The sequence below is a fragment of the Stegostoma tigrinum genome, chromosome 23 (genome assembly GCF_030684315.1).
Source record: "Stegostoma tigrinum isolate sSteTig4 chromosome 23, sSteTig4.hap1, whole genome shotgun sequence".
Lineage (NCBI taxonomy): Eukaryota > Metazoa > Chordata > Chondrichthyes > Orectolobiformes > Stegostomatidae > Stegostoma > Stegostoma tigrinum.
Genome location: NC_081376.1, coordinates 47491172 through 47517814, shown reverse-complemented (window position 1 = coordinate 47517814; position 26643 = coordinate 47491172). Strand labels below are relative to the sequence as shown.

General features: G+C 41.1%; 1 protein-coding gene across 3 annotated transcripts in view; it reads left to right on the top strand.

Moving 5' to 3' along the window:
* Positions 1–17063: 17063 nt before the first annotated feature.
* cramp1 (cramped chromatin regulator homolog 1) overlaps positions 17064–26643 on the top strand; it is a 61193-nt gene continuing 51613 nt past the window's right edge. The window contains exons 1-2 of one of the 3 annotated variants that reach the window (XM_048552267.2): positions 17064–17197; positions 21009–21286. In XM_048552267.2, coding sequence (XP_048408224.2) covers positions 17133–17197; positions 21009–21286 — 343 coding nt within the window. In that variant the 5' untranslated portion in view covers positions 17064–17132. The other 2 variants (XM_048552269.2, XM_048552268.2) reach the window with 2 other exon arrangements.

Genomic DNA, 26643 nt, shown 5'->3' with positions numbered 1-26643 from the left:
AGTGCAGCACCCCCTCAGTACTGACTGTCTCACAGTGCAGCACTCCCTCAGTACTGACTGTCTCACAGTGCAGCACTCCCTCAGCACTGACTGTCTCACAGTGCAGCACCCCCTCAGTACTGACTGTCTCACAGTGCAGCACCCCCTCAGCACTGACTGTCTCACAGTGCAGCACCCCCTCAGTACTGACTGTCTCACAGTGCAGCACTCCCTCAGCACTGACTGTCTCACAGTGCAGCACTCCCTCAGTACTGACTGTCTCACAGTGCAGCACTCCCTCAGCACTGACTGTCTCACAGTGCAGCACTCCCTCAGCACTGACTGTCTCACAGTGCAGCACTCCCTCAGCACTGACTGTCTCACAGTGCAGCACTCCCTCAGTACTGACTGTCTCACAGTGCAGCACTCCCTCAGCACTGACTGTCTCACAGTGCAGCACCCCCTCAGTACTGACTGTCTCACTGTGCAGCACCCCCTCAGCACTGACTGTCTCACAGTGCAGCACCCCCTCAGTACTGACTGTCTCACAGTGCAGCACTCCCTCAGTACTGACTGTCTCACAGTGCAGCACTCCCTCAGTACTGACTGTCTCACAGTGCAGCACTCCCTCAGCACTGACTGTCTCACAGTGCAGCACTCCCTCAGCACTGACTGTCTCACAGTGCAGCACTCCCTCAGCACTGACTGTCTCACAGTGCAGCACTCCCTCAGTACTGACTGTCTCACAGTGCAGCACTCCCTCAGTACTGACTCTCTGACAGTGCAGCACTCCCTCAGTACTGACTGTCTCACAGTGCAGCACTCACTCTGAGGTTAGTGAAGTTTGGCTGCAAACCACAACCTCTTGCTCTAAGGTTAAATCGCCCACTTTGAATTAATACTTTAATCTTAATCAACTCGTACTGTAGCAACTCTAAAAAATTGGATGGAAGATTTAACAAGGGTGTCTAATGAGGTTGAAGGGAAGTGAGTGGCAGATTAGGGTGAAGAATTACATATTTCAGAGTTCTACCTGTCCCCTTTCCTGATGTATAAGTGATCGATTAAGCTTGATTTTACTTTCTGCCATAGGCATCAATCAATGAAACTACAATCAGAAGATCTGACATCTTGCCACTGTAATGTCTACTACTTCCTCCAACCGTATCCCATAGCTCTGCAACATGCAGAGCATCTCTTTGAGTCTTGGTGTTGCCATTTCATCCTCATCCTTTTCTAATGATAATATTAGTTCTCTTAGCATTTTCATTACTTCAGTTTCAAGTCTTACTTTCTACTTGTTTATTCACTGCAGAGTTCAGTGTTGTATTTGCATCTTAAAGTATACTAATCAACAATCACATTTTTCTTTGATGCTTTTTTTGGGCCAAATGCAATTATTTTTCTGCGCTATGTTTCTGTTTCACTGAAGTAAAGTTTTATTCTAGAGCTGTCATGATAAGTCACATAATGACTCTTTTCTGTTCTGTAACTTAGCTGTGCAGATTTTGCAGATTCTGGCAAAAATGTTCAACTCCAAAATAACCTAACTGATGTTATGTAAGCCTGCCAAGTAAACTATTCAAGCTATCAGCAGCAACTATTTACAAAAGAAAAAAATCCTGTCTGCTCAGCAACTTTCCAATGAATACCACAGCTAGGTTCTGGAAATCATCCATTTCATCCCTTTTTTTCTATTCTCTTGCTAGCTTTCCTAATAGTAAAGCTAACCTACTGAAATCATTTTTCTTTTCCAATTCTAACATTCATATCGCCCTCCATTTTATTCCTAAATTACATTGATCATTTTGAATGGTAAATTGTGTTCCCCAACAAAAATTTTGGAGTATCTAGACTCAGCTAGTTGGGAGTCAGTTAGTCCAGTTGGCAGGATGACTGGTTTATGGCACAGAGTGATACCATCAGCATGGGATCAATTCCCTCACCAACTGAGATCGCCGTGAACATCCTGCTTTCTCAACTCTGCCTCTAACCTGAGTGTGGTGACGTTCAAGTTAAATTCTACCAGTTGCCTCTTTCTAAAATGAGAGTGGCCCCAAGATCTGCCAGGACTATAATAGACTTTATTAACCTCTATCCTGATGATATCCCTTCCAACATGTGTTCCCTGAAATTGCAATGTCTATATGTGTGGCTCCTACTTTGTCACTTTCCTCTATCTGTTTAACTTGGGTCTGTTGGAAATGAGACTTCTGCATCTGGATTTTCCCATCATTTTGAATTCTTTGGAGCTCTATGAAAATCCAGCCCCGTGTTTCTTCCTGGTGACCAAGCCTGGATTCACTGGGTTTGATGTGGCTCAGAGCACTTTCAGACCTCATACAAACCTCTGCCATTAACAACAAGACAGTGCCCACTTGGCTACCGAGCCCTACCCCACACCTCAGGATAGCTGTAAGCTCATCATGAGACACTTCCTTTCTAGCCATGTAAACCCCTAGTGGGGCTGGGGTAGAAAGGAGAAAAATATCCAGCGCTAGTAAGGGAAAAGTTCCTCACAATCAGTACACGATGGCATAGGGTTCAATTGTTAACAATGAAAACCCTTGCTTTGGGATCTGGGTGTCCTCGTACACCTGTTAATGAAACTAAACAGGTACATGCAATTAAGCAAGCAATTAAGAAGCTAAATTGTATGTTAGCCTTCATTGCAAGAGGATTTGAGTTCAGATTCAGGGATGTCACCCTGCAGTTATGCAGAGTAAACACACATTACTGTTACCTACATGGACTTAGCACTGCAACAACTGGAGCACTAAAATATACACTCAAAACCTTGTTTGCTCCTTGCAGGACCTGTCCTTCAATAACCCAATGAGTCAGGACTTACTTTGTGATCTTGGTTAACCCTTTCAGGTTCTAACTATCTCATACAACAGGATGATTTGTTAGTTTGAAACTTTGAAGGGGATTAAATGCTGGTTTGCAAATTGCAAGCGAATGTTCTGTTATCAAAAATGGTTGAAGTAATTGAGGTATACAAGATAATGAGAGGCATAGATAGAGTTGATAGCCAGAGACTATTTCCCAGGGCAGAAATGGCTAGCACGAGGGGTCTTAGTTTTAAGCTGGTTGGTGGAAAGTATAGAGGGGATGTCAGAGGCAGGTTCTTTACTCAGAGAGTTGTGAGAGCATGGAATGCGTTGCCAGCAGCAGTTGTGGAAGCAAGGTCATTGGGGTCATTTAAGAGACTGCTGGACATGTATATGGTCACAGAAATTTGAGGGTGCATACATGAGGATCAATGGTCGGCACAACATTGTGGGCTGAAGGGCCTGTTCTGTGCTGTACTGTTCTATGTTCTATGTTCTATGTTCTATATATGATTTGATTGTAGTACTTTCATCACTAATTCAGAAGTTTATGGGTTTAAGCCATAGGTGCATAATTTCAGAAAACACTGACTAAATATTCTGTTCCTGATGGAGATTATGTGCCTGCCAAGTAAGATGTTAAACTAACGCAACGACTGATTGTATGGCTAGGTGTGAAATATGCTTTGGTGCAGTAAGAACTGCTGATGCTGGAGTGAGAGATAACACAGTGTGGAGGTGTAGGAGCACAGCAGGCCAGGCAGCACCAGAGGAGCAGGAAAATTGACATTTCGGGTCGGGACCCTTCTTCAGAAATGGGGGAGGGGGAAGGGAGCTCAGAAATAAACAGAGAGGAGCGGTGGGGCTGGGGAAGGGGGGTGGGATGGTGAAAGGTAAGTGCAGGTAGGCAGTGGTGGGAATCGGTCAGTGTGGTGGGAGGAGCACATAGGTGGGACAGCAGATGGGTAGGTTGTGTCAGATCAAGGAGGGAGGGGGATGAGAGGGAGAGTTGGTCATGGGATGAGGCCAGGGGTGGGGAGATTTTGAAACTGGTGAAGTCCACATTGACACTATTGGGTTGTAGGCTCCTAAGGCGGAATATGAGGTGCTGCTCCTCCAATTTCCGGGTGGCATCATTGTGACACTGGAGGAGGCCCAGGTTGAATATGTCACCCAGGGAGTAGGAGGGGGAGGGGGAGCTGAAGTGCTTTGCATCGGAACGTGTTGTTGTATGTCGTGAACAGACCACAGGTGCTGTACAAAGTGGTCTCTGAGCCTCCGCTTGATCTCACCGATGTAGAGGAGGTCACATTGGGAGCAGCGGATGCAATAGACCACATTGACAGATATGTAGGTGAACCTCTGTCTGATGTGAAAGGTTTGCTTTGCGCCTTGAATGGAGGTGAGAGGGGAGGTATAGTGGGGAGTGTGGAGCAGATGAGGAAGTCGCGGAGAGAGTAGCTCTTACAGAAGGCAGATAGAGGTAGGGAGGGAAATATATCTTTGGTTGTGGGGTTGGATTGTAGGTGGCGGAAGTGGTGGAGAATGATATCTTGAATATGGAGGTTGATGAATGTGGTGGTTACTGGAGTGATATGTGAAACATCATTTAGCTCTTTTTAAAGTTGGGAATTTCATGAATGTGAAGGTTGGTAGTGAAACCTGGATCAACACCACTTAAACAGATTTGCTGGTCATTCATCTCATTACAGTTTATGGGATTTCGCAAGTGTACAATTTGGTTGCCATGTCTGCAGCAGTATAATATTACAAAAGCACCTCATTGTTATTTCCCTAAAAAGGAAAGATTTTGAAATAAACCAAGCTCTTTCTTTTTTCCTTCTCCTTGAATATTTGCTTATGAGTATCATATTCCTTAGAATGACAGTCTCTTCTAATTGCCCTCGTTAGAGCACAGAACAGTACAGCACATTACAGGCCCTTTGCCTATGATGTTGTGCCAACCTATTTTCCTACTCTAAGATCAAACTACCCTGCATACCCTACATATTATTATCATCCATATACCTATTCAAGAGTTGCTTAAATGTCCCCAATGTTTCTGATTCCACTACTACTGCTGGCAGCACATTCCACACATCCACCACTCTCTGTGTAAAGAATCTACCTCTTGAGATCACCCCTATACCTTCCTCCAATCACCTTAAAATTATGTCCCCTCATAATCATCATTTCCCTCCCTGGGAAAAAGTCTCTGGCTATCCACTCTATCCATGCCTTTCATTGGCTCTTTCCATTGCTAGAGAATCTTTTTCAACTCTCAGATTAATCATCCCTTTGGAAACAATAGTCTGGTCATGATTGCTAATCTGTTTTTTGTCATGGATCTCCCAGTGATAATTTGATTATCTTTCTGAATTCTATAATTGTATTATCTTATTAACTGTAATCTTAAGCAGTGGCTGCCATTTTACTGGACAATGTTAATGTTCATGATGATATCTTATTTCAAGGACCTCTAAACAACTTACCAACACATGGTCTAAATTATGCTTCATGGAAATCATTGGATTGTAGATGTTTACAGCAAAGAATTAGACCATTTGGTCCATTGTGTTCATACCAGCTTAAAATGAACCCATCCTTCCTTCTCCCACTTTCCAGCTCATAGCTGCAACCTCATTGGTCATGGCACTTCCAGTTCTATGAGACTTTCTGCCTCTATACTCCATCATTATCAATGTGGAAAGGAATCCTCTCTCTACCTGAGACATCTTACCCTAAATCACTCTCCTGGCTACGGACCTCTCAATCAAAGTGATTAGGGACTTCCTGTTTACTCTGTTTAGTCCCTACAAACTTTTACACTTCAACGAGGTTTACATGCAGCTTCCTCTCTTTGAAAGAAACAAACTCCAGATTATTCAATCCCTCTTTCTAGTTTAAAACCTCCAGGTCAGACAATATCCCAACGAGATACTGTCAGAAATGCTTATAAGATTATTATAAGTTGGGTGCTTGGCATTGCTGCCTCACAGCAACAGGCACCTGGGTTCAATTCCACCTTCAGAAGACTGTCTGTGTGGAATTTGCTTGTTCTTCCTGTGTCTGCATAGGTTTCGTCTCACAGTCCAAAGATATGTAGGTTATGTGGAATGACCATGGGAAATGTAGGATTACAGAGGTAGAGTAGGGGGATGGGTTTGGATGGGATGCTCATTATGCAGACTTGATGAAACAAATGGCCTGCTTCCACACTGTAGGGATTCTATGATCATAGTTCTTAGGTATGTGTTAGATTAAGTAAAACTTGGTCTAGACAGTTTGGCGAATGGACCTGGAGTTGCATACAAAAGTGGAAGCATTATTGCGCTGCTGGGATGGTGGTGAGAAGTATTTATACCTAACAGCCATGCTGACTGTGTCTTGAAGGCTGGCTGTAGACAAAGATTTGAAGTTAACATGTACACTGAGGGTTTAGATTATTCATGAAGTTTCCTTAGAACAGAGAAGAACTGAATATACTTGATAAAGAAAGGAAGATGTTAAAGTAATGCTGCCTGGCCTGCTACGTTCCCCCAGGTACACACACTGTTATCTCTGACTCCAGCACGTGCAGTTCTTACCATCTCTGAGATGTTTAAAATTAAAGCAGCATTTGCGGTGAGTAGTACCACTAGGTGGAGCACTGCACCCACATAAGCAAACTAGAGGGACATTCAGTGGCGGCCGGAAAACTTTTAATATAATTTTATTAGTTCCCAGCTGTACTTACAGCATCTAACCACCTCCTTCCTTTTCTTCATTGTAAGAAATAAATTAGAAGATATAGTTGTGTCAAGGTAGACTGTGTAATATATAGAATATATATTTATTTTAATTTGAATTTTGAATTAGTGACGTGGATTTTTCTGGGTGTCTGAAGAGATTAATGATTAACTTGTAGTTTTTCTGTAGCCATGATCAGACCACATTGTGAGTAATGCATTCGGGTCTGAGCAGCTTGTTTAAGGAAGGATGTTTATTCGTGAAGAGAGTGCAAAAGATGATTTGTAAGATACCAAGAATCATGGATTTCAGATACAAGGCTTGATTGGAGAAATTGGGCTTATCCTCTTTGCAGCAGAAAAGATCAAGAGGCAACATTATTGAGGTGCTCAAAATTATGAACAATTTTGACAGGGTAAAGAAGGATATTCTCTTTCCACGATTTGGGATGTCAGTAAAGGGGCATCACAATTTTAAGACTGTCAGCAGGAGAACTAGGAGTGAGATAAGAAGAAATTTCTTTACTCAGGGAATTGTTAGGATTTGGAATACACTGCCTGGAAGAATGGTGAAGGTGGATACCATAGGAGGTTTCAAAAGAAAGCTGGATTAATATTTGGCACTGAGTTTAGAGGACCATGGAGACAGAGCTGGAGAATTGGCCCAGCTAGGTATCTCTTTCGAGAGCCTGTGCATACATGATGAGCTGAATGGCCACCTTCTGGACTGTAAAATTCTATGATTTTAAAAACAATGAGGGAGTAACTGACAAACGTAACTTTTTTTTGATCTTAGGAGAATTTATGACCAAACAAAGGTAAACAATTGTGTAAACGAGATAACAAAGCGTGAAGCTAGATGAACACAGCAGGCCAAGCAGCATCTTAGGAGCACAAAAGCTGACGTTTAGGGCCTAAATCCAGCATCTGCAGTTCCCATTATCTCTAAACAGTTGTGTATCAAGGTTTCTGTTAGAAACTTAGGGATTCTTTTCCTAAGTTTAAGGGAAACACCCATAGGTTGAAAATGTTTTATTCTTAGCTTTGAGGCAGTTTTGCAGCAGACCTTGAATAAAGATGGTTTTATAAAGCTGTGCTCGAGAAAGGGAGAGGGTAGTAAAACTTAATAACATTAGAGAAAGGAGTTTAATAATAGGTTTGCAGAAAACCCTGATGAGGCTTTGTGAAGCTGACAGCAGTTAAACGCTATGACAGCTCCAGAAAAAAAAAGCCTATCTGATTTTCCAGACAGGGAGTTGAAATCACAGTTAACTTAAGCTTATTAAGGTATTACAAAAATAGATTTTTTTTCTGTTCTGTATGTTGTACAAGGGGTCCTTTTGGGTACTGTAAAGGGGTATTATTGTAATTTGTGAAGTTCTTTGGATTATATTTCTGGAGTGTGTTTCAAAACCTTTAAATACATATTATGTGCGAACAGTTTGGTCTGTTTTATTTCATTTGCATTTGTTTAACAAATTTCTGTTTTGTTGTTAAAACCAAACTGCAATGTTCCATGTTTCTGTTTCAGTGAGAAGTGCCACATTTTTAAAAAAACTGAAATGGGGCTATGGTCTAAAATATAGTCTGATCAGTCAGATGTCACTCTGGAAGCTTACTTACCCAATAATAATATTAGCTGGGATCATAACAATATCAAATCAGAACAGTGGCTTCAATGATTATCTTGGGGCTGAACAGTCTCAGAACTCATTGTTGAAATCAGGATGTGACATTTGTATGACTAAACTAATTGAGGTGGACAACCAATGGGATCAGATTGATTGTCATATTTTATCTTTCACTTGAATACTTCATGAATTTAAAGGTTCATTAAATAAAAGTTTACACCAATAGTGTAAGTAAGAAATGTTTCATGAATACAAGCTTCATTATAATAAGCAATTCTTTATCAGAGTAGACTGGTCAGTTGAAAATACACTTGTGAAAATGTAGCTGCTTTCCACATTACTGAGTTTCAGTTTGTATCCGTTTTAAAACTTTTGCTAGAAAGCAGTTCTTTTCTTCCACACTAATGGCATGACACCACAGATGCGTAGATGGATCACAATGAACATTTTTAATGGTGAATTCCTATCTCCTGTGTACAACTGATACGTAAAGTAAAAGATAATTAAATTGGTTTTCTATTTGTGAAGAAGCCATGAATATCATATCATCATGCAGATGTGGCAAGGAAGTAAGCAAGGTTTTTTTGAGCTGAAATAATGAGAACTGCAGATGCTGGAGAATCTAAGGTAACAAAGTGTGGGGCTGGATGAAGGGTCTAGGCCCGAAACGTCAGCTTTTATGCTCCTAAGATGCTGCTTGGCCTGCTGTGTTCACCCAGCCCCACACTAAGGAAGGTTTTTTGCTGTTTCTGCAGTTACCACAATCTGTGAGACAGTCAGACTGGAAGTCAGTAAAGCCCCTTAGATAAAGCCATGACAGTCTGCCAGGACAAGGAACTGAAGGCCATCAAGAACCAGGAATGTCTCTGATCCAGAATCATTGCACCAAAAGGGAAGTGAGACCAATGCTCAAGCTGAGGAAATTCAAATTTGTGAGATTTTGAACTAGGACTGGAGGATTCACTAAGCTGGATACTATTGGGAGAATCTGCAAGAAATATGTCACCTTGGAAAATAACTGGGAAAGCACAGTGAATTTCTGGAAGCTGAGACGTACATTGGTTTGGTTCCAGAAGAATTAAAGGAATGACTAGGAAACCATAAAATAAAAATGTAGTTTGGAGTGAAATTGGGATCAGTCTACCATGTGATACCATATGATTCGGTAAATCCTTCTCCACACACAAAGTATGTGCATGGCTTCTCCTCAGTGTAAATGCGCTGGTGCTCCTGGAGATTGGAGGATTCATTGACTCCTTTCCCACATAAGTGGTAGGTGAATGGCCACTCCACAGAGTGAACTTACCAATGAGACAGCAGGCTGGGTGATCTGGGGAACTCCTTCTCACATGGGGAGCAGGTGAAAGTCATGTCTCTAGCATGAACCATCTGGTGTCTGAGGGCAGGCTGAACAATTGATTGAATGCCTTAGTATTTATGAAATAGGTAGGTTCTTGATTAGTAAAAAGATCGTGGATTACAGGGAGAAGGCTAGAAAATAGAGTCGAGAAACATATCAACCATGATTAACCTGATAGAGTCTTTGTGTCTTTCTAACTGGAGATTTATCCTGTTTCTCGGTATTCATTCCAATAAGGTCATGCTGTCTGGCCTGTAATTATTCAGATTAACCCTTTCTCTATTGCTAAACAATGTGGCATGACCATTTGAAAATTTGTTTCCTCATTGCAGTGTACGAGTTAAGAAACTAGGCAATTTGGAGATTTTTGGGATAGATTTGCTAACTGCCCCTGTATACTTCAAGCATTGATAACGACTCCATTCATGACATTTATTACAACATTAGTTATCTTTCAGTCTGTAACAGTACCCAGAAAGGATTGGGAAATGACGGTCAGAGCCTCCACCATTTCTTATCTTGGTTTCCTTAGCAGGCTAGAGTACATTTCATCTGACCCACTTTCAAAGATGTTAAATTCCTTAATATTTCCGTTCTCGACATGTTAATTTCATCTGATTTTTCACACCCCTTCCACCTGATTGTATTGTTTGCAGTATTCCAATCGTTTGTGATAGTTGACAAAGTATTCATAAAGAAATTGTACCTGTGCCCAATGACACCACACACAGCTAACCTTATCATCCTTAATAAGCCTGGCTCTTTTGTCAATTATACTTTCTCTTATCTATTTATACTTGCATTGTCATGTCCTCTCTTTATCTTTGTTATTTCCTTATTACTTTCTAGAATTCTTATACTCCTTAAGGAGTAGTGCTCTGCAACTTGAATCTTCATTATTTCTCATCCAATTCCATTTTTAACACCTTCTAATTTAAACACTTTGACATCCAAAGGGCTCTGGATTGGTGAGTCACACTTCTTTCTTGTAGGAAAGACGCTTACTCTGAATCCTTATAATGTCTTCCTTGAACACCTGTCAATAATCTGTTTTATCTTCAGATAGCTGTTTCCAATCCAGTTTGGCTAAATATATTCTCAGCTTGTAAAATTAACTTCACCTGAATTCATAACTCTTATTCCTGGTCTATTATTGTCCTTTTTCATGACTACTGTAAATCTAATCGAAATAAGATCACTTCTACTAAGATGCTTCTCCTTTAGGACCCTTTTCTCTTGCCCAGCTTCATTCCCTAATGCCAAATATAGAACTGCCCCTTCTCTGTTGTCTAAAAGAAAAATTGAGAAATGTTCTCTGTCTGACCTTACACTAATTTTATCTTGGTTAATATTACAATTTTTAAACCCTCATTATTTCTACTGTTTTTGTGCACTCTTCAGAGATTTGCCTATGTATTTCTCCTTCTATCACCCTCAGGCTGTATTGGATGTGTGATTCTATAATACACTCCCAGTTGTGTGATTTTGCTTTGATCTTCATTTCAACCGACATAGCTTCCTTTGATGATCCTGCTAACAAATACCCCCACATGGCTATTACTATTTCTTCAATTAATATTGAGACCAGCCTCATTTTCATCCACATCTCAATATCCTTTTAAAATCCTGCAATTGTGATTGTGGAGCTTCCATTCTTGTCCTTTTTTTCAGTCATGTCTCATCACGTGTCAATCTATGGTCTCAGCTTGTTTCTTAGGCTTCTTGTATTGAAGTACCTCAGGGCCCCACACCTCAGGAAGGACATACTAGCCCTGGAGCGTGTCCAACGGAGATTCACACGGATGATCCCTGGAATGGTAGGTTTAACGTATGATGAACAGCTAAGGATTCTGGGATTGTACTCATTACAGTTTAGAAGGTTGAGGGGAGATCTAATAGAAACTTACAAGATAATGTATGGTTTAGAAGGGGTGGACACTAGGAAGTTGTTTCTGTTAGGCGGGGAGACTAGGACCCGTGGGCACATCCTTAAAATTAGAGGGGGTAAATTTAAAACTGAAATGAGATGACATTTCTTCAGCCAGAGAGTGGTGGGCGTGTGGAATTCATTGCCACAGAGTGCATTGGAGGCCGGGACGTTGGATGCCCTCAAGGCAGAGATCGACAAATTCTTGATCTCAAAAGGAATCAAGGGCTACGGGGAGAGTGCAGGGAAGTGGTGTTGAAATGCCCATCAGCCATGATTTAAATGGTGGAGTGGACTCGATGGGCCGCATGACCTTACTTCCACTCCTATGTCTTATGGTCTAAGTAGCTACCATTTAATACTGTCCAACCCTGCTAGGTACCTATATTCAGGCCTTTGTTTGCTACACCTTCCGAACATGCTTATTAGCTTTCTGCCTTACATTTCTTAACTCAGTTCTCACTCTGCTGAATCTACTTCCAAATTACTATACCTCCACCAAGCTAGTTTAAACCCTTTCATAATACATCTAGCAACATCTCTCACAATTGTATTCACCCAGCTCGTTAAAATGTATAACCTGTCAATTTTATGCAGGTCCCACCTCCCGCAGAAGCAGTCCCAATGTTTCATTTTTCAGGGATTTTTTTCAGTCTAATCAACAGTTATATTATCTTAATCTTGATGGTTCACACTTATATTCTTTCATCTTTAGAGTTCTTGGTCAGATTATCACCTCCAATCTTATATAGAGTATGCACTTCACACATTAAATTGCCTCCAAAAAACACAGTTTCTTTTATTTAACACTGTATAAAGTTACAGCTGTTCCAAGGCTTGAATATTGCTGGCATATCTTGGGATTGCCTTCTATTGTCCTCTTTACAGTTTTGAACAGGATACAAGATCAAATTTATCTTATCAACAAAATCCGTTTTAGCATTGGCTCTCATCTTGCCTCTTTCACTACTTTGCTTGTCCATCCATTTTGCAAACAAATGTGTTGTTTCAAACTTTGTATATTTTTCGAGACAGACTTTAACTGAAATGAAACCTGAATTTAAAACTAAAACTGAAATGGAAAATTTCAGGGGAGCTTCTGGGGAAATTAGCTACGCTTGAAACTAGATAAATGACAGAACCATTTGAGTTCAGTCCTGGTGTTGCAGAGCATGGAGGCTGAAAGAACTTGCAGACTGGAACGGAATGGAGATATAGAGGAAAAAAACGTTACAGTCACTGCGTTGGTATTTTAAGGGAACTGATTGACCAACAATTGCCATAAAGTGCATTGTGTTGCTATTAAGGTTACAGATAAAGGTATTTTGGGTGAATCCATACTCTCAAGGCTATTGTGAGCAGAGCTAAATAGGTTCTGAAGGAGTGCATCATTTTGGTGAAGACCATGCCCATGGAGCTTGGCTTGGCTGTGAGTGGCAGTTGGATGAAAATTGTTTCCTAGCTCCTCAAAGAAAAGTAGCTGGAGTTCTACTTGAGGTGGTTCAGAACTTTCAACCACTTTGTGGATGAAATAGGACTGCTTAGTATGTGGCTGCTAGTAAATCTGTGAGCTCTATCTTTATTCTACTAAATACGCCAGTCATTGTTGATATTTACTAAACTCCTCCTGCTAACTTATGCTGATTTTAATTCAATTTCTAATGTAAAACTATAAAAAGTGACATTTTGATCTTTTTTGGTTGCTTCAATGGGGTAATTTAGTAAATTCAGCTCTGTGGGGTTATTGGTCTCCATGGGGTGGTACCTTCTTTCAATACCACAACTATCGAACTCTTTAACAGGTTTTACTCTATTATTGCTTCCAAGCTGAAAATATGCCATTCTGCATGCCCTTCAGAAATCCCCCTCCAATCCACACTGTGTTGAAATCAAATTGGCACTGATTTCTAATTCTTACACATCTCTTCCCACAACTCAGTATTAAATGGTCTTTAGTCTATTTCACCTCCTACTCTCGTTCAGTTTATGAAACCCAAGTTTGGCAAGGGAGGCCGGATAAGCTGGGACTTTTTTCAATACAGCGTAGGAGATTGATGGGCGACCTTATAGAAATTTATACAGTCATAAGAGGTATAGGTTGGGTGAACAGCAGGTGTTTTTTTTCACTGTGTTGGGGGCTTTCAAGGCTGGGGGTATATTTTTAAGGTGAGAGGAAAAAGATTTAAAAAGGATATGATGGACAACTTTTTTTTTTACACAAACAGTAGTTCATGTGTGGAATGAACTTCCAGAGGAAGTTATCTATGTGGGTACCTGTTACAACGTTTAAAAGACATTGGCAATAAGTACATGAATAAGAAAGGTCTGGAGGGATACGGACCAAGGACAGGTAGGTGGGACTAATTTAGTTTTGGATTATAGTCAGCATGGACTGGTTAGGTCAAAGGGTCTGTTTCCATGTTGTTCCAATCTTGATTTGCTTCATCTTGTCCTTTACTGTTCCTAAACCATAAAAATGTGCAACAGTTTACACCATTTTGCTTGTTCATTTTACAGTAGAAAGTTTTTTAAAAATTATGTTTTTGCCTTCTACATGGCATCAAGTTATGCAGCCATAGTAACCTGTTCATCTTATTAAAGACAGACTGACAAATGCACAGTTGTGCAACTGAAGACAGGGAATAACTTTAAGAATTGAGAATAACAAATTCCAATCTACAAATTGCTTCCTAATGCAGATCTGCAAGCGCGAAAGATAGTGACAGGAACTGGGTAACATATACCAGGGATTACTAAAAAGCATTATATGAAAAGTGAGAGAGAGAAATAATAGTTGGGAGATGATGACTTCTACCTTTTTTGGTTTTACTCAAATGTGATCAGTTAATTCATTGAGCACTTTGATTTTATTTACTTATTTTTACAATTAATGAATGACTCAGTCACAGAGGCAGCTGATGACAGTGGTTTAGTCTCTTATTGAAAATACTGTAGGTGTGATTGCTAAATATTCACGAGCAGAGGTGTTACCCTGCATTTTAACGTTAAATAGTCAACATGTATGCTAGCTGAGTTATTTAATAACTAAGTTGGTCGTTGCTATGAGGATGTTGCTGTCTGAGCCAGGATTTGTTGCCCATCCTTAGTTGTCCTTATGAAGGTGGTACTGAGCTGCCTTCTTGAATTGTTGCAGTCCATTTGGTGTAGGTAGATCTGTGGTGTTGTGAGGAACAGAGCTCCAGGGATTTGACCCAGTGACACTGAAGAAACGGTGATATAATTCCAAACCAGAACAGTCAGTGGTTTGGAGGGGAACCTGCAGGTAGAGGTGTTGCCATGTATCTGCTTCTCTTGTCCTTGAAAATAGTAGTGATCTTGGATTTGGAAGGTGCTGTCTAAAGAGCATGATATATTTCTGTAGGGTTCTGAGATTCTGACCTGCTCTTGTAGCCATTGTATTTATATGAGTAGTCCACTTCAGGTTCTGGTCAATGATAACCCCTAGGTTGTTGATAGTGGGGGAATCAGCGACGATGATGCCATTGCATGTCCATGGTTGGGTTCACTTGTCAGAGCCGGTCATTGCCTGACATTTGTGTGGCATGAATGTTATGTGTCACTTGTCAGGCCAAGCCTGTTATAGTGTCTAGATCTTCCTGAATTTTAACACGGACTACTTCAGTATTTTAGGAGTTGCAACAGTGCTAAACATTGTGTAATCATCATTGAATATCCCCAATTCAAACCTTATGATGGAAAGAAGGTCACTGATGAAGCAACTGAAGATGGTTGGGCCAAGGACACGATCCTGAGGAACTCCTGCAGAAATTTCCTGGAACTGAGATAACTTGACTTCAACAACCACAACAATCTTCTATTGTGCCAGGTATGATTCCAACCAAAGGAGAGTTTTCCCTCTGATTCCCATCATTGGACTGACAACCCACTGATGATTGAGTAGGCAGTACCCTCAAATCCCCTCTATCCTCAAAATATCTTGAGACAGCAGTCTAGCAGCAGACCAGCAAAGTAAACTATAGTAGAAACTTGAGCAGAGGAAGCTCAACTCCATATGCCATTGAAAATTGACTCATTGGTTCTGATCCTCTTTCTGCAGACATTGCCTGACCCATATTTAAATTCCGTAAATTTTCCTATATTTATCTCAGAATCATAGGAGTATCTTCCTTTGTTATTAAATTGAAATTACCCCAGTGTTAGTCCGAAAGAGATAAATGGATATCAGATGAAAAGCAATAGGGAAGGTCAGTAGAAATGGTTTGGTGATCTGTTTGTGGGTGAGAGGATGTTTCAGTTTGTTTTGTGGGGAGATAGTTACCCCCAGAATATGCCATTAACTACCCTATTATGCAAACTGTAAATTAATACATAAAACCATTTTTTAAAAAATCACAAAATACCTTCAACTAAAGTGGGAAGCTGGGGATAAAGTCAGGGAGGCTGAGCCAAACATGATCAATACTTTGATAATTAACAACAACAAAAACAGAGAATGCTGAAAAAGCTCAGCAGGTCTGCCAGCACCTATGAAGAGAAATCAGTTAACGAGACAGGTCTGGTGACGCTTCCTCGGAACTGGATGAAGAAGTTGGCAGATGACATGAAATTGGTGGCGGGGCAAATAATGAGGAATAAAATCTTACCCTACAGGACAACACAAACAGACTGGTCAGATAGACGTAACAATGGTAAATGGAACTGAGTTCTGAAAAGTGTGAGTGGATACATTTTAGGAAGATAACACGGCAGGACAGCACAGATTAGAGGGAATTGGTAAGCATGTCCACATACTCTCAATAGCAGCAGTACGGGTCGTTAAGGTGGTTCAGAAGGAATTGCCTTCCTAGTCAAGGCATCGAGTAGAAACTGATGGGAGCAACATAGATTTGCAAAACGACAGTCCTGGTTGTCACACCACAAAAAGGATGTGATCGCATCAGACAGGGTACAGAACATTTTCACCAAGATTGTTTTTTTTTAATTAAGAACTGCGGGCGGGTGCTCGGGGTCCGACACAAAAATAGAAAGTGCTGGAGGAAGTCGCTAATCTGGGAAGAGGGGAAATAGAGAGTTAACTCTTCGAGCGCAGTGACCCGGTGGGGGGGGGGGGGGGGGGGGGCGGTGTCAGAGCTGACAACAGTCTGGATGCGGGTGGTAGAGGCAGGAACCCTCCAGATATTCAAAACAAAACATATAAATGGGGGCTTAAAACCGGTTATAACATACAGGGGCCAGGGGACGAGTGTTGGAATCAATTGACGCTCGAAGTTTTCCTAAGCTTTAGAAACTTTACAGTACCCTATGGCTACGCCTTTGGGAATCAGTCGAACGAACTCCGGCATCGACGCCATCGCCGCCGCCGGTCACTGGAACTTTCTCTCGCTCGTCTCCTGTCAGTGTGGCAGACCAGGAGAGGCCTCTGACTGGTCGTCGCCCCTGTCCATCAATGCCGGTGACCTCCTCACCCGGAAACCATAGGGGGCCTGGGTGGGTCCGAAGGCAACAGCGGGTCTCTGATTGGCTTCCCCGGCTCCCGTCGGCCGTTACCGGGGCGCTGTTGACATCACGTGACGCCAGCGAGGCGGCCAATGGCGAGCGGCTGCGGCCTGGCGCGCGCTGGGCACCGAGCGATGAGGCGGCGGCGGCGGCGGAGGAGGAGGAAGAGGTGGAGAAGAAGGAGACGGCGGCTGGATGTGTGGATGGGGGTGTGAGGGCGGCGCAGAGAGGGATCGAGAGGCGCCGTCGGCAGGGGCAGGGTAAGGAGTTGACGACTGGACTGCGTTGACCGGCGGTGAAGGGGGTGGTTCGATCGGTCCCTGCCGGAGGAGGAGGTTCGGACAGAGAGGAAAGGGAGGCCTCCGGCTCTATCACAAGCCGACTAGGCCTCGGAAATCTGCTTCTCTTCTTCACCCTCTTCCCCCTTTGCTTCTCCCCCCAACTTGCTGTTTCCCCCCGACTTTATTTTTCCCCACCGACGTTGTGTGTTCTCCCCCCCCCCGACGTTGTGTGTTCTCCCCCCCCCCGACGTTGTGTGTTCTCCCCCCCCCGACGTTGTGTGTTCTCCCCCCCCACCGACGTTGTGTGTTCTCCCCCCCCCGACGTTGTGTGTTCTCCCCCCCCCCCCGACGTTGTGTGTTCTCCCCCCCCCGACGTTGTGTGTTCTCCCCCCCCCACGTTGTGTGTTCTCCCCCCCCCCACGTTGTGTGTTCTCCCCCCCCCCCACGTTGTGTGTTCTCCCCCCCCCACGTTGTGTGTTCTCCCCCCCCCACGTTGTGTGTTCTCCCCCCCCCCGACGTTGTGTGTTCTCCCCACCCCCGACGTTGTGTGTTCTCCCCACCCCCGACGTTGTGTGTTCTCCCCCCCCCGACGTTGTGTGTCCTCCCCCCCCGACGTTGTGTGTTCTTCCCCCCCCCCCCCGACGTTGTGTGTTCTTCCCCCCCCCCCGACGTTGTGTGTTCTTCCCCCCCCCCCCCGACGTTGTGTGTTTTCTCCCTCCCCGACGTGTGTTTCCCCCCCTCCCCACCCGCATCTCCTTGCTCCCCCTTCACCACGTCTCTGGGGGCAGCTCCCACAAGGTGAAGAAAAGAATGCAGCACCCCACAAGTGAAACAATAATGCATCCACCGTGGTTTGGATAATTCCGATTTATCTTCACCCTAGGATGTCTTGTTGTTATAGGTCTCTTTGCTTGGTTTGGTATGTGTACCAACAAACTTTGGGACCTTGTTCAGTTAGGTTGGTTTGTCTGTTTTGTTTGCAAGATTTTGCTCCAGAAAATGACATCGCAGCTTTCCTGGGAGCAGAGGTATTTAGATCAATTTACTTGACTAGGTTCGGGATATCTCTCGTGGAGGCAGTTCGAACTTTGAAAGGACACCATTTGGTGAGCCCATAAGATAGAAAGCTGCATATGCAATATGAATAGAAATCTGAGCACATCTGAAGAATAACAACGTACGTACAGTTGTATTTCAGCTAAATTATAATGCAAAGAACTGTTCTGTAAACTATAAGATCAAGTTGTATGAAATGTTTACACAGTATTATAATGATTTAGACCAAGAACAATCAGTGTGTGTCTTACTGTAATGTAGTTAATGCATTGTGATTTGTGGTTTACTGTCATCAATGTTTCTATATTCTTCATGCAGTAGATGGCAAATATCAAATGTAGAAACTGTAAAAGTATTCTGTGATTTTTTTTTCCTTGTGTTGCATCGTAACCAAGAATAAGCTAAGAAATATAAACCAGTAAATTTATTTGGCTACAAACTGGCAAAGAATGATAATTTTGAACTTAGTTGTTGAGGATGCACCTTTATGAGTAAGGTGTGAACATGTTACGTGTAAGAAGTGTAATCTGGATCATTGACTAAGAATCAGATGAGGTCATGTACATTTGGCTGCCAAAACCGACTTGACAGCATGCTTTAGAGCTGGAGTGGCAGTGTATCACCTGGTTAAATAACCTGGTATCAGCCAGAATTGGGGGAGATGTGGTAATTGGGATACCTGCAGATCTAACTGAATGTTTGGGCTGAGTTAAGAAGAAAATTTGCATGTGTGCCACGATGTAGTTTCTTGAGCAACATTTAGATATTTTGATGCAGAGGGTTTTCAACCAAACTTTTTGTAGGACAGAACTTTGTTCAGGTAGAACATTTTGTACAGTCTCCCTTTGCTCTGTGAGCAAACTCTCAAAGCATCTTGCAGCGCACCAGGAATGACTTATCAACAGATCTTTTTGCGACCGTTTCATGGTGTGGATTTTTGTACTTTTTAAAATTCCAAGCTATTATTCAGGTATTATTTCTTAAACTGCTAGTATTCGAGCCAGCATGGTGATACTCTAATGTACACGTAACCATTCTGCAGGTGTGTAGACATCAGTGGAAAAAAATGTTAATATCGATAGGCATTGATACATTATGACCAGATCATAGGCATTTATAACATTTAAGTGGAAGTAATGAACTTTTTAATATTAGGTTATTTGGTGTCACAGTAGTACATTTCTATACATGGGAATGTTGTGTTAACACTTTTTAAACCAACAATATTACACAGATAAATATGCTAGTTGATAATCTACTTTGATATTAAATCAAGCTTAGTATAAATATTTTGTGCAACACAAAATATCTAGAAGTGATCATTTTTCTAAGAGTTGCTACTTTTGCCATATAAGTTTGTGGAATATTGTATGTTTCCAGGCTTGTTCTGTTTGAATGTTGTGGGAAATATAGTTGTCACCTGTTTAAATTTAAAAACATGAAAGTGTATTTTTGTTTTACATTGACATTTGTTGTTTCCTTGTTTTTTGTTCTACTTTTGTATTTCTTTGGGTTATCATTTTCATCTTGAGTACCAAAACAAGTTTGTGTTGAAAGCGGGCAGCAGGGACAGTGTGCAATGTCATACAAATGTGCTACAGTGTTTGCTTGCATGTTCTTAAAAAAAGCCAATATTTTTAAAAAAGACTTCTACATAATCCTCAAAACATTGTTGGAAATTATAAAAATAGTTAATCCAAGTTCAACTTCCACAAGAAATGTTCTCATGTCTGTGATGCAGTTAACATTGAGAGGAACTTTGTTTGTTCTGATGGGTAGGATTTTATTTTAAATCAATATATGTTTTTGTGACCTCTGTCAAGATACCTTCTTAGGTAAATGCATATTGTATTAGGCTGCTGTTGGTGATGATGATGTCTTTCCATCCAAGGCAGTTTGTGCTGAAGTTTGGGGAACAGCTGTGTGACGTAGCGAGCAAAGTTCAGAGAGGGAGAGGAGTGAGTCTTGAGTTGGTGACATCTCTGTTCTGGATTAAAAGCTATCGAGGTGCTTGCTGGCGAGAGGGAAGCGGCGTGTCTTTCTGGTGGGCTCGGGGAGATGGCATGTGTTTGAGAAGTCTGGAGTTGCCCCTGTCTATCTTTTTGCGTTGCCGATTTCCTTGCGGCGAAAGGAGTTGAGGAGAAAGAAGAAGGGCAGTGAGTGTGTGTGTGTGTGTGAGAGAGAGAGAGAGAGAAAATATTACAGCCACTTTCTGGCGCTGGAAATATGAACCTTTGCCGGCTGAAACCCCGCACGAACAGGCCGTGCCCATGGTGAGGAAGAAGAAGACAGTCTCGGCTGCCGAGGACCGCCAGAATGGGTAGGAGAAAGGGCAAAGTCGCCCCTCTAAGCTTGGCAATGAGTGGGGAGATTTCAGCAGCTCCCGGCCGACATGTCGCGGCTCAGGAGTGAAGCTCAAGGGGAAGGAGGAAGATATGAACACTGCCACAGACTCCGGCTCTCTCGACCCCGCTAGTTCCCCCGAGTCGACAAAAACCCTTCCATCCCCCGGCTGGTCCATGGATCCAACTTCAGGACCCCCGACCTGGCCGAGGAGAAGCATATTTTCAGCGGGTGGTTGCGGGACAGCGATCGGGGGATCAGGAGAAAAACAACGGCGGCCATGTTGGAAAAAATGTTTACAGCTGCAAGTTGAGAGGGTTCAGAAATTTTGAAATAAATATGCTCTTAAAGATGCTTTTGGCTAATTTTTTCCTTGTCTTGCATTCCCCAGAATGACGGCGAAATGTCTGGATGTGAGCAGCGATGAAGGGCTGAAGAGATTGGGTAAAAGGTCTGGGGAAGAGGAAAGTGCTGAAGGAGATGGGGAGAGTGAAGAAGGAGGCAGCAGCTCTCAACACAACACAAAGAGAGAAGATCCATCAGCAGTTGCCACAAGCCCAGATCAACATCATTTCTTAAGATCTAGTGTCAGACCCCCCAGCAAGAGGTTGAGGAAAGATTTAACTGCTTCGAATGGATCCAGTGGCTTCCAGAACAATAAAGGAAAAGGTAAAATGAAGGCTCTTGCTGTTAAGGTTTAGTGACATCAAACATACTACACTCTTGTGTGGGTGAAATAGGTATGTGCCTGGCTGTTTCAAAGAATTCCCTTACTTTTGTGTAATATTACAAAGGTTATTTTAAAGATTGGAAGCAGTTTATAGTATATATTAATTCATATATTGTGTAATTATACAACAACAGCTATCAGAGCCTTACTTAGCTCATGCACTGCTTGTGCTGGAAGCCACTTAAGTAATAACATTTTAATCCTCTTCTCTTAAACAGCTGTACTCTAGTTTATCTATACTTTTAACTCCCAACAATATAATCTACATGTATACATTTTTGTTTAGAATTTGAAGTACCACATTGCAGCGCAACTCTTACTTTTTCAGTGGAACAACAGACTAAGTGTTAAATGTAACATGAACAAGAAGTTTTATTTATGAACAGTAGACACCAGGACACTGGCATCACTCACTGTAATTTTTATTTCATCCAATCTTCCATGGGTGTATACTTTTGCACATTATCTCCATACATACAAGTGTATGAATTACAAGCAGGAGAATCCTGTTTGAACCTGCCAAATTTGATGATATCATGGCTCATCTGACTGTGGTCTCAACTCCATTTCCCTGCCTACCCCTTTACCTCTTTTCTTTAAGCCAGGAATTGCTCTACCTCTACTTTGAAAAATTCAGTGACCCTGCTTCAACTGCTGTCTGAAGAAGAGAATTCCACAGATTCCCAACCCCATGAGGAAGTAAAAACTCCTCACATCTGCCTTAATTGTGTCCAGTACTGTTTAGTTTTTCCCACAAGGGGAGGATCCTTTCAGCATCCACTCTGTGAAGTTTCCTCAGGATCTCATATATTTCAATAAAATCACCCCTCAACCTTTCCTCATGAGATAGTTCCCTCATTCCAGGAATCAGTTCAAATTTTATCTGAACTGCATCTTGTATCTTTAAATAAGGAGATCAAAACTGACCGTGGAGTAGATAATAACATTTCACATTGTAACTTCAAGCAAACTTATTGTAATTCATGTAGTAGGACATCCCATCCCTCGACTGCAGAGTTTTGTGATCTGTCTCCATTTAGAATTATTTTCTGCTGTTTTATTCTTCATGCCTGAGTGACAAGCTTACAGTTTTCTATATTATACTTCATTCAGAATAGTGTCACAAATCTGGATTCAAGTTGCAAGTACAACTTTTGAGGTACATACTGTATCATACCCACTGATTTCACTAGCTCAGGTTATGACACTGAATGGATAATTTCCTTTATTTTGCTCATACAGTTGTTCATTGTAATACAGTTATTTTTAGTTCCTTCATGACTATTTCTTCACTGAAGTGACAGTTTTTACAGCCTGTAGTGTACTGACATTTCTGTAGTTATTTAACTTGCTTTAAAAATTATGTAGTGCAACGATGACTGAATGAATCATAAAACTCTTTTTTTTTATGGAATGGTTATGATATCAAAGGAAACCATTTAGCACACTGTACACAGACCTGAAAGAGCAATACACCGAGTGCCATTTTGCTGCTTTTTCCCTATCGACCTGCAGCTTTTTTTCCTGATGATCCAATTTTTTTTTAAATGGATCTATTTGCCCTGTCTCTCGTGATTTAAGGTAGTTAGTTCCAGATCCTAATCATTTGCTGAGAGAAATGATTTTTCCTCGTGTTGCCATTACTTCTTTTGTCAATTACCTCTGATGAAGGGTCTAGGCCCGAAACGTCAGCTTTTGTGCTCCTGAGATGCTGCTTGGCCTGCTGTGTTCGTCCAGCCTCACATTTTATTACCTTAAGTTTGCTGCCTGGTTCTCAACTCTTTCACCAGTGGGAACTGTTTGTCTCCATCTTCTGTGTAGAAGATTTTTAAATGTTACCAAATCTCCTGTGGGCTTTCTCTTTTCTAAGCAGACTAGTCCAACTTTACCAATCTATCTATGTAACTGAAGTACAACTTCTCCTGGAATTTCTCCTTTGCCTTTGCACCGTCTCTAATGCCTTTGCATCCTCCTGAAAGTGTGTTGACCAGAACTAGATGCGGTACTCCAGCTGAGGCTAAACTGTGTGTTCTTTCTACAGATTTAACCTAACTCCTTTCTTTTGTATTGTATGACCCTGTTGATATTACCCACGATGCTACTCTCAGGTCTCTTTCTTCCTGCACCCCCTTTAGAATTGTTTTAAATTACCTCCTTCATTTAGCTAAAATGAGTTTCTTGATACTACTTTGCATTGTATTTCAACTGGCACTTGACCACCCATTCCACCAATCTGCATACAGCTCGAGCTTTTATTTAAATCAGTGAAATCATCTGCATTTAATTTAATTTCTAACATTCTTGCAATCTCTTAAACTACCTGTAGGTAATCTTACTACCTGTAATCTTTCATCAGATATATAAATTACTTACATAAGAACTCAGAACAGTAGTAAACAGTTCAGCTTATATATAGTTTATTAAACTGATTTCTATAATACTTTATTTGTTTTTGGTTTTGAAATGAGTTGCAGTATAATTCAAGAACAATGACTTGTCATCTCAATCGAAACAATACTTGGGTATTTTTACTGAAGAGCAGGTGAGTGTTGAATGTATAGCAGTCTTAACTGATGAGCTCATTTGTTGCATTGTTCTCAGATAATCAGACATTGACCAAAGCATTTCAGTGCAGTTATTTGTAGTTTTATTATTTTCAATGAATGTAATTTTCTTCAGGGTTTTTTGGGATATTCTGGATCCTCATCAACTGTATTGAATTTTAATGTACCTGGGAATCCAAAGCAGTAAATATGGAGTGGTAGTAAATGTTGAAGTCAGGGAGAAGTTTTAAAAATATGAAATATTCACTGAAAGCGAACGGCTCCAATGATGAAATTTTTATCCTGACAATAGGAAGCCCTCTGGAATACTTAACATGATAGAAATGCACCGGTCAGCAGCAGGAGCAGGTTCCCCCCACTACTCAATACGATCTTGGGTGATCTGAATACTCTACATTTGCTCCTGTCTCAATCTTTTAGCTATCTTGCTTATCAATAGTCTATTTCCCTCTTCTTGGAAAATATTCAAACATTCTGCTTTCACAAATTTTTGAGGAAATGAGTTCTAAGATTTCAAGACCTTGTGAGGGGTGGAATAAAAAATCTCATCTTTGTATTAAATGGGCACTTTTTTTAGAAAATGATGCCTATTTTTAAATTCCCCTCAAGGCAAAACATCCTTTTGAAATTCACTTACTAAGACCTCTCAGGACCTTTGTAGGTTTCTTACTGTTACTTTTCTAAACTCCTTTGGATAAAAGCCCAGCCAGTTTAGCCTGTCTCATTAGGTAGCACATCATTCCAGGTATTAGTCCAGTAAACCATCTAAGAATGGCTTCCAATGCATTCTCAAGCTTCCTTAAATAAGAAGACCAATGCTATGCACTGCATTCCTGATATGGTCTCACAGAGCCCTGAATAATTAAAATATAACCTCCTTGGTGTGTATTCAATTCTCTATGCAATAAACAACAACATTCTATAATTTTCCTTAATACGTGCTGTCCCTGCATACTAGCCCTTTGCTATTCGTGCACTGAGACAGCTAGATCCTTCTGTGTCTCAGACCTCTGCAATCTCTCACCATTTAGGATTGGAATCCCTGCATGAGATTCGTATTAAATTTCATACAGTTGATATTCGCATATATACAGCCTATTCTTTACTCGTGATCATCTGAATTATCTTCCGTTATCATTGCAAAGTTGGGTTTTGTTAATAAGCTACTGCCTTGCAATCTCTTAGTTGCATTCATTTGTTTTTTCATTCACGTCATGGTATCATTGCGGTTCTAAAGCACACCTTTTGAGGGAAATGTGAATTTTACATGATTGTGAAAGGAATAATGATAACTAACTCATTGACAAATATTTTTACATATTTGGGTGTTCAGAAACAGTTATTTTGTTCTGTGATTTAGAAAGGCTTTTGGGGGATTAGATGAACTTGGCATTTTTGCACTTGTGAAGTTAATATTTTTGTGTATTTGTACTTTGATTTTAATGTATAGCATAGAGCTGAGGAATAAAAAGCAACTTGTGGCTTATGTGAAAATAAGTCTGCTCTGAAGTCATTCATCCCCTGAGAAATATCAGCACTTTATGCTAGGGGTTAGTTTTGTGACCGTTATATCAGTTACTTTGAGGGGATGCGGTTGGTGAATGTGTGTTGTCCACTGATTCGCATGACACTTTACACTTACTTACAAAATATAAAGCAGTCTGAACAGTTTAGTGAATCTCCTTTTAAGTTGCTGAATATATCCTAGGAAGCATTCAGTTTTTGACAACTTCTTTCATTATTTGTGTCTTGATTTTATTAATACAGTAGAAATCCCCAATTGCCCGAGAAAGCCAACGTTAATGCATGATCTGTGCATTCTTGAACAAACTGATACTACAATACAACAGTTTAAATCTAAAATTGATACTTGATTGTTCAATTACATTGCAGCATATGTTGACTTTAATTGTGCTCAAATTTTAATCAGCTTAATCTCTTTCAGCATAAAACATGCTGAAACATTTATTATAACAATTTGTATTACAGGTAACCCAATGGTTGGAGGCAGTAATTGTTTGTTTAGAAAATGAACATATTTGGAAGACAATAGGAATTAATGATGCTGCAGTTTTGGATGATCTGTTCATTTAAAAGCTGTTGAATGTTTTGATTGTGACATTCAATTTGATAGATCAGCTGGAACTGATGATTCTGTATGTAATGTTTTTATTAAGCCGATCAAGCTGCAGGTGAAGATGAGCTTGTGAAATGTGTTTGTTTATTTGTTTTGATTAGTAATTGCTGTTCTTCATTCCATAATTGCATTCTGCTAACTTGGCCATCTTGCTTAAGTGGGCCTCCATGGTCTTGAAAGTGATCATTCTTATGGAGACTTCCACAATGAATAATGTACTTTTTTTTCCAAATTGGAAGCTGTTAACCTACAATTGCGATAATTACATTTCATAATCAGTAGATTCACACTGGTCCATTTTAAGTTCCTCAATACAAGCTATTTGATAATTCCCTTTCAGCAGAGAAATAATTTTGAATTATCAATTGATGTTGTAAGACAATTTTCCTGATAAATTGGGCGTGTATGTGGCCTCCCAAGAGCATCAAAGGTAACACACCAGCTTTGTTCTACAGTCACGTAAAATCATTTGTAAGGGCTGTATACTTGAAAAGTTAGCCGTGTACAATATTGATTTACGGAAATATTGGTCCAAATGTTGCTATCTTAGTTTTGTGCTTAGGCTTCTGTGCCACTTTACTATGTTTTAAGAAAA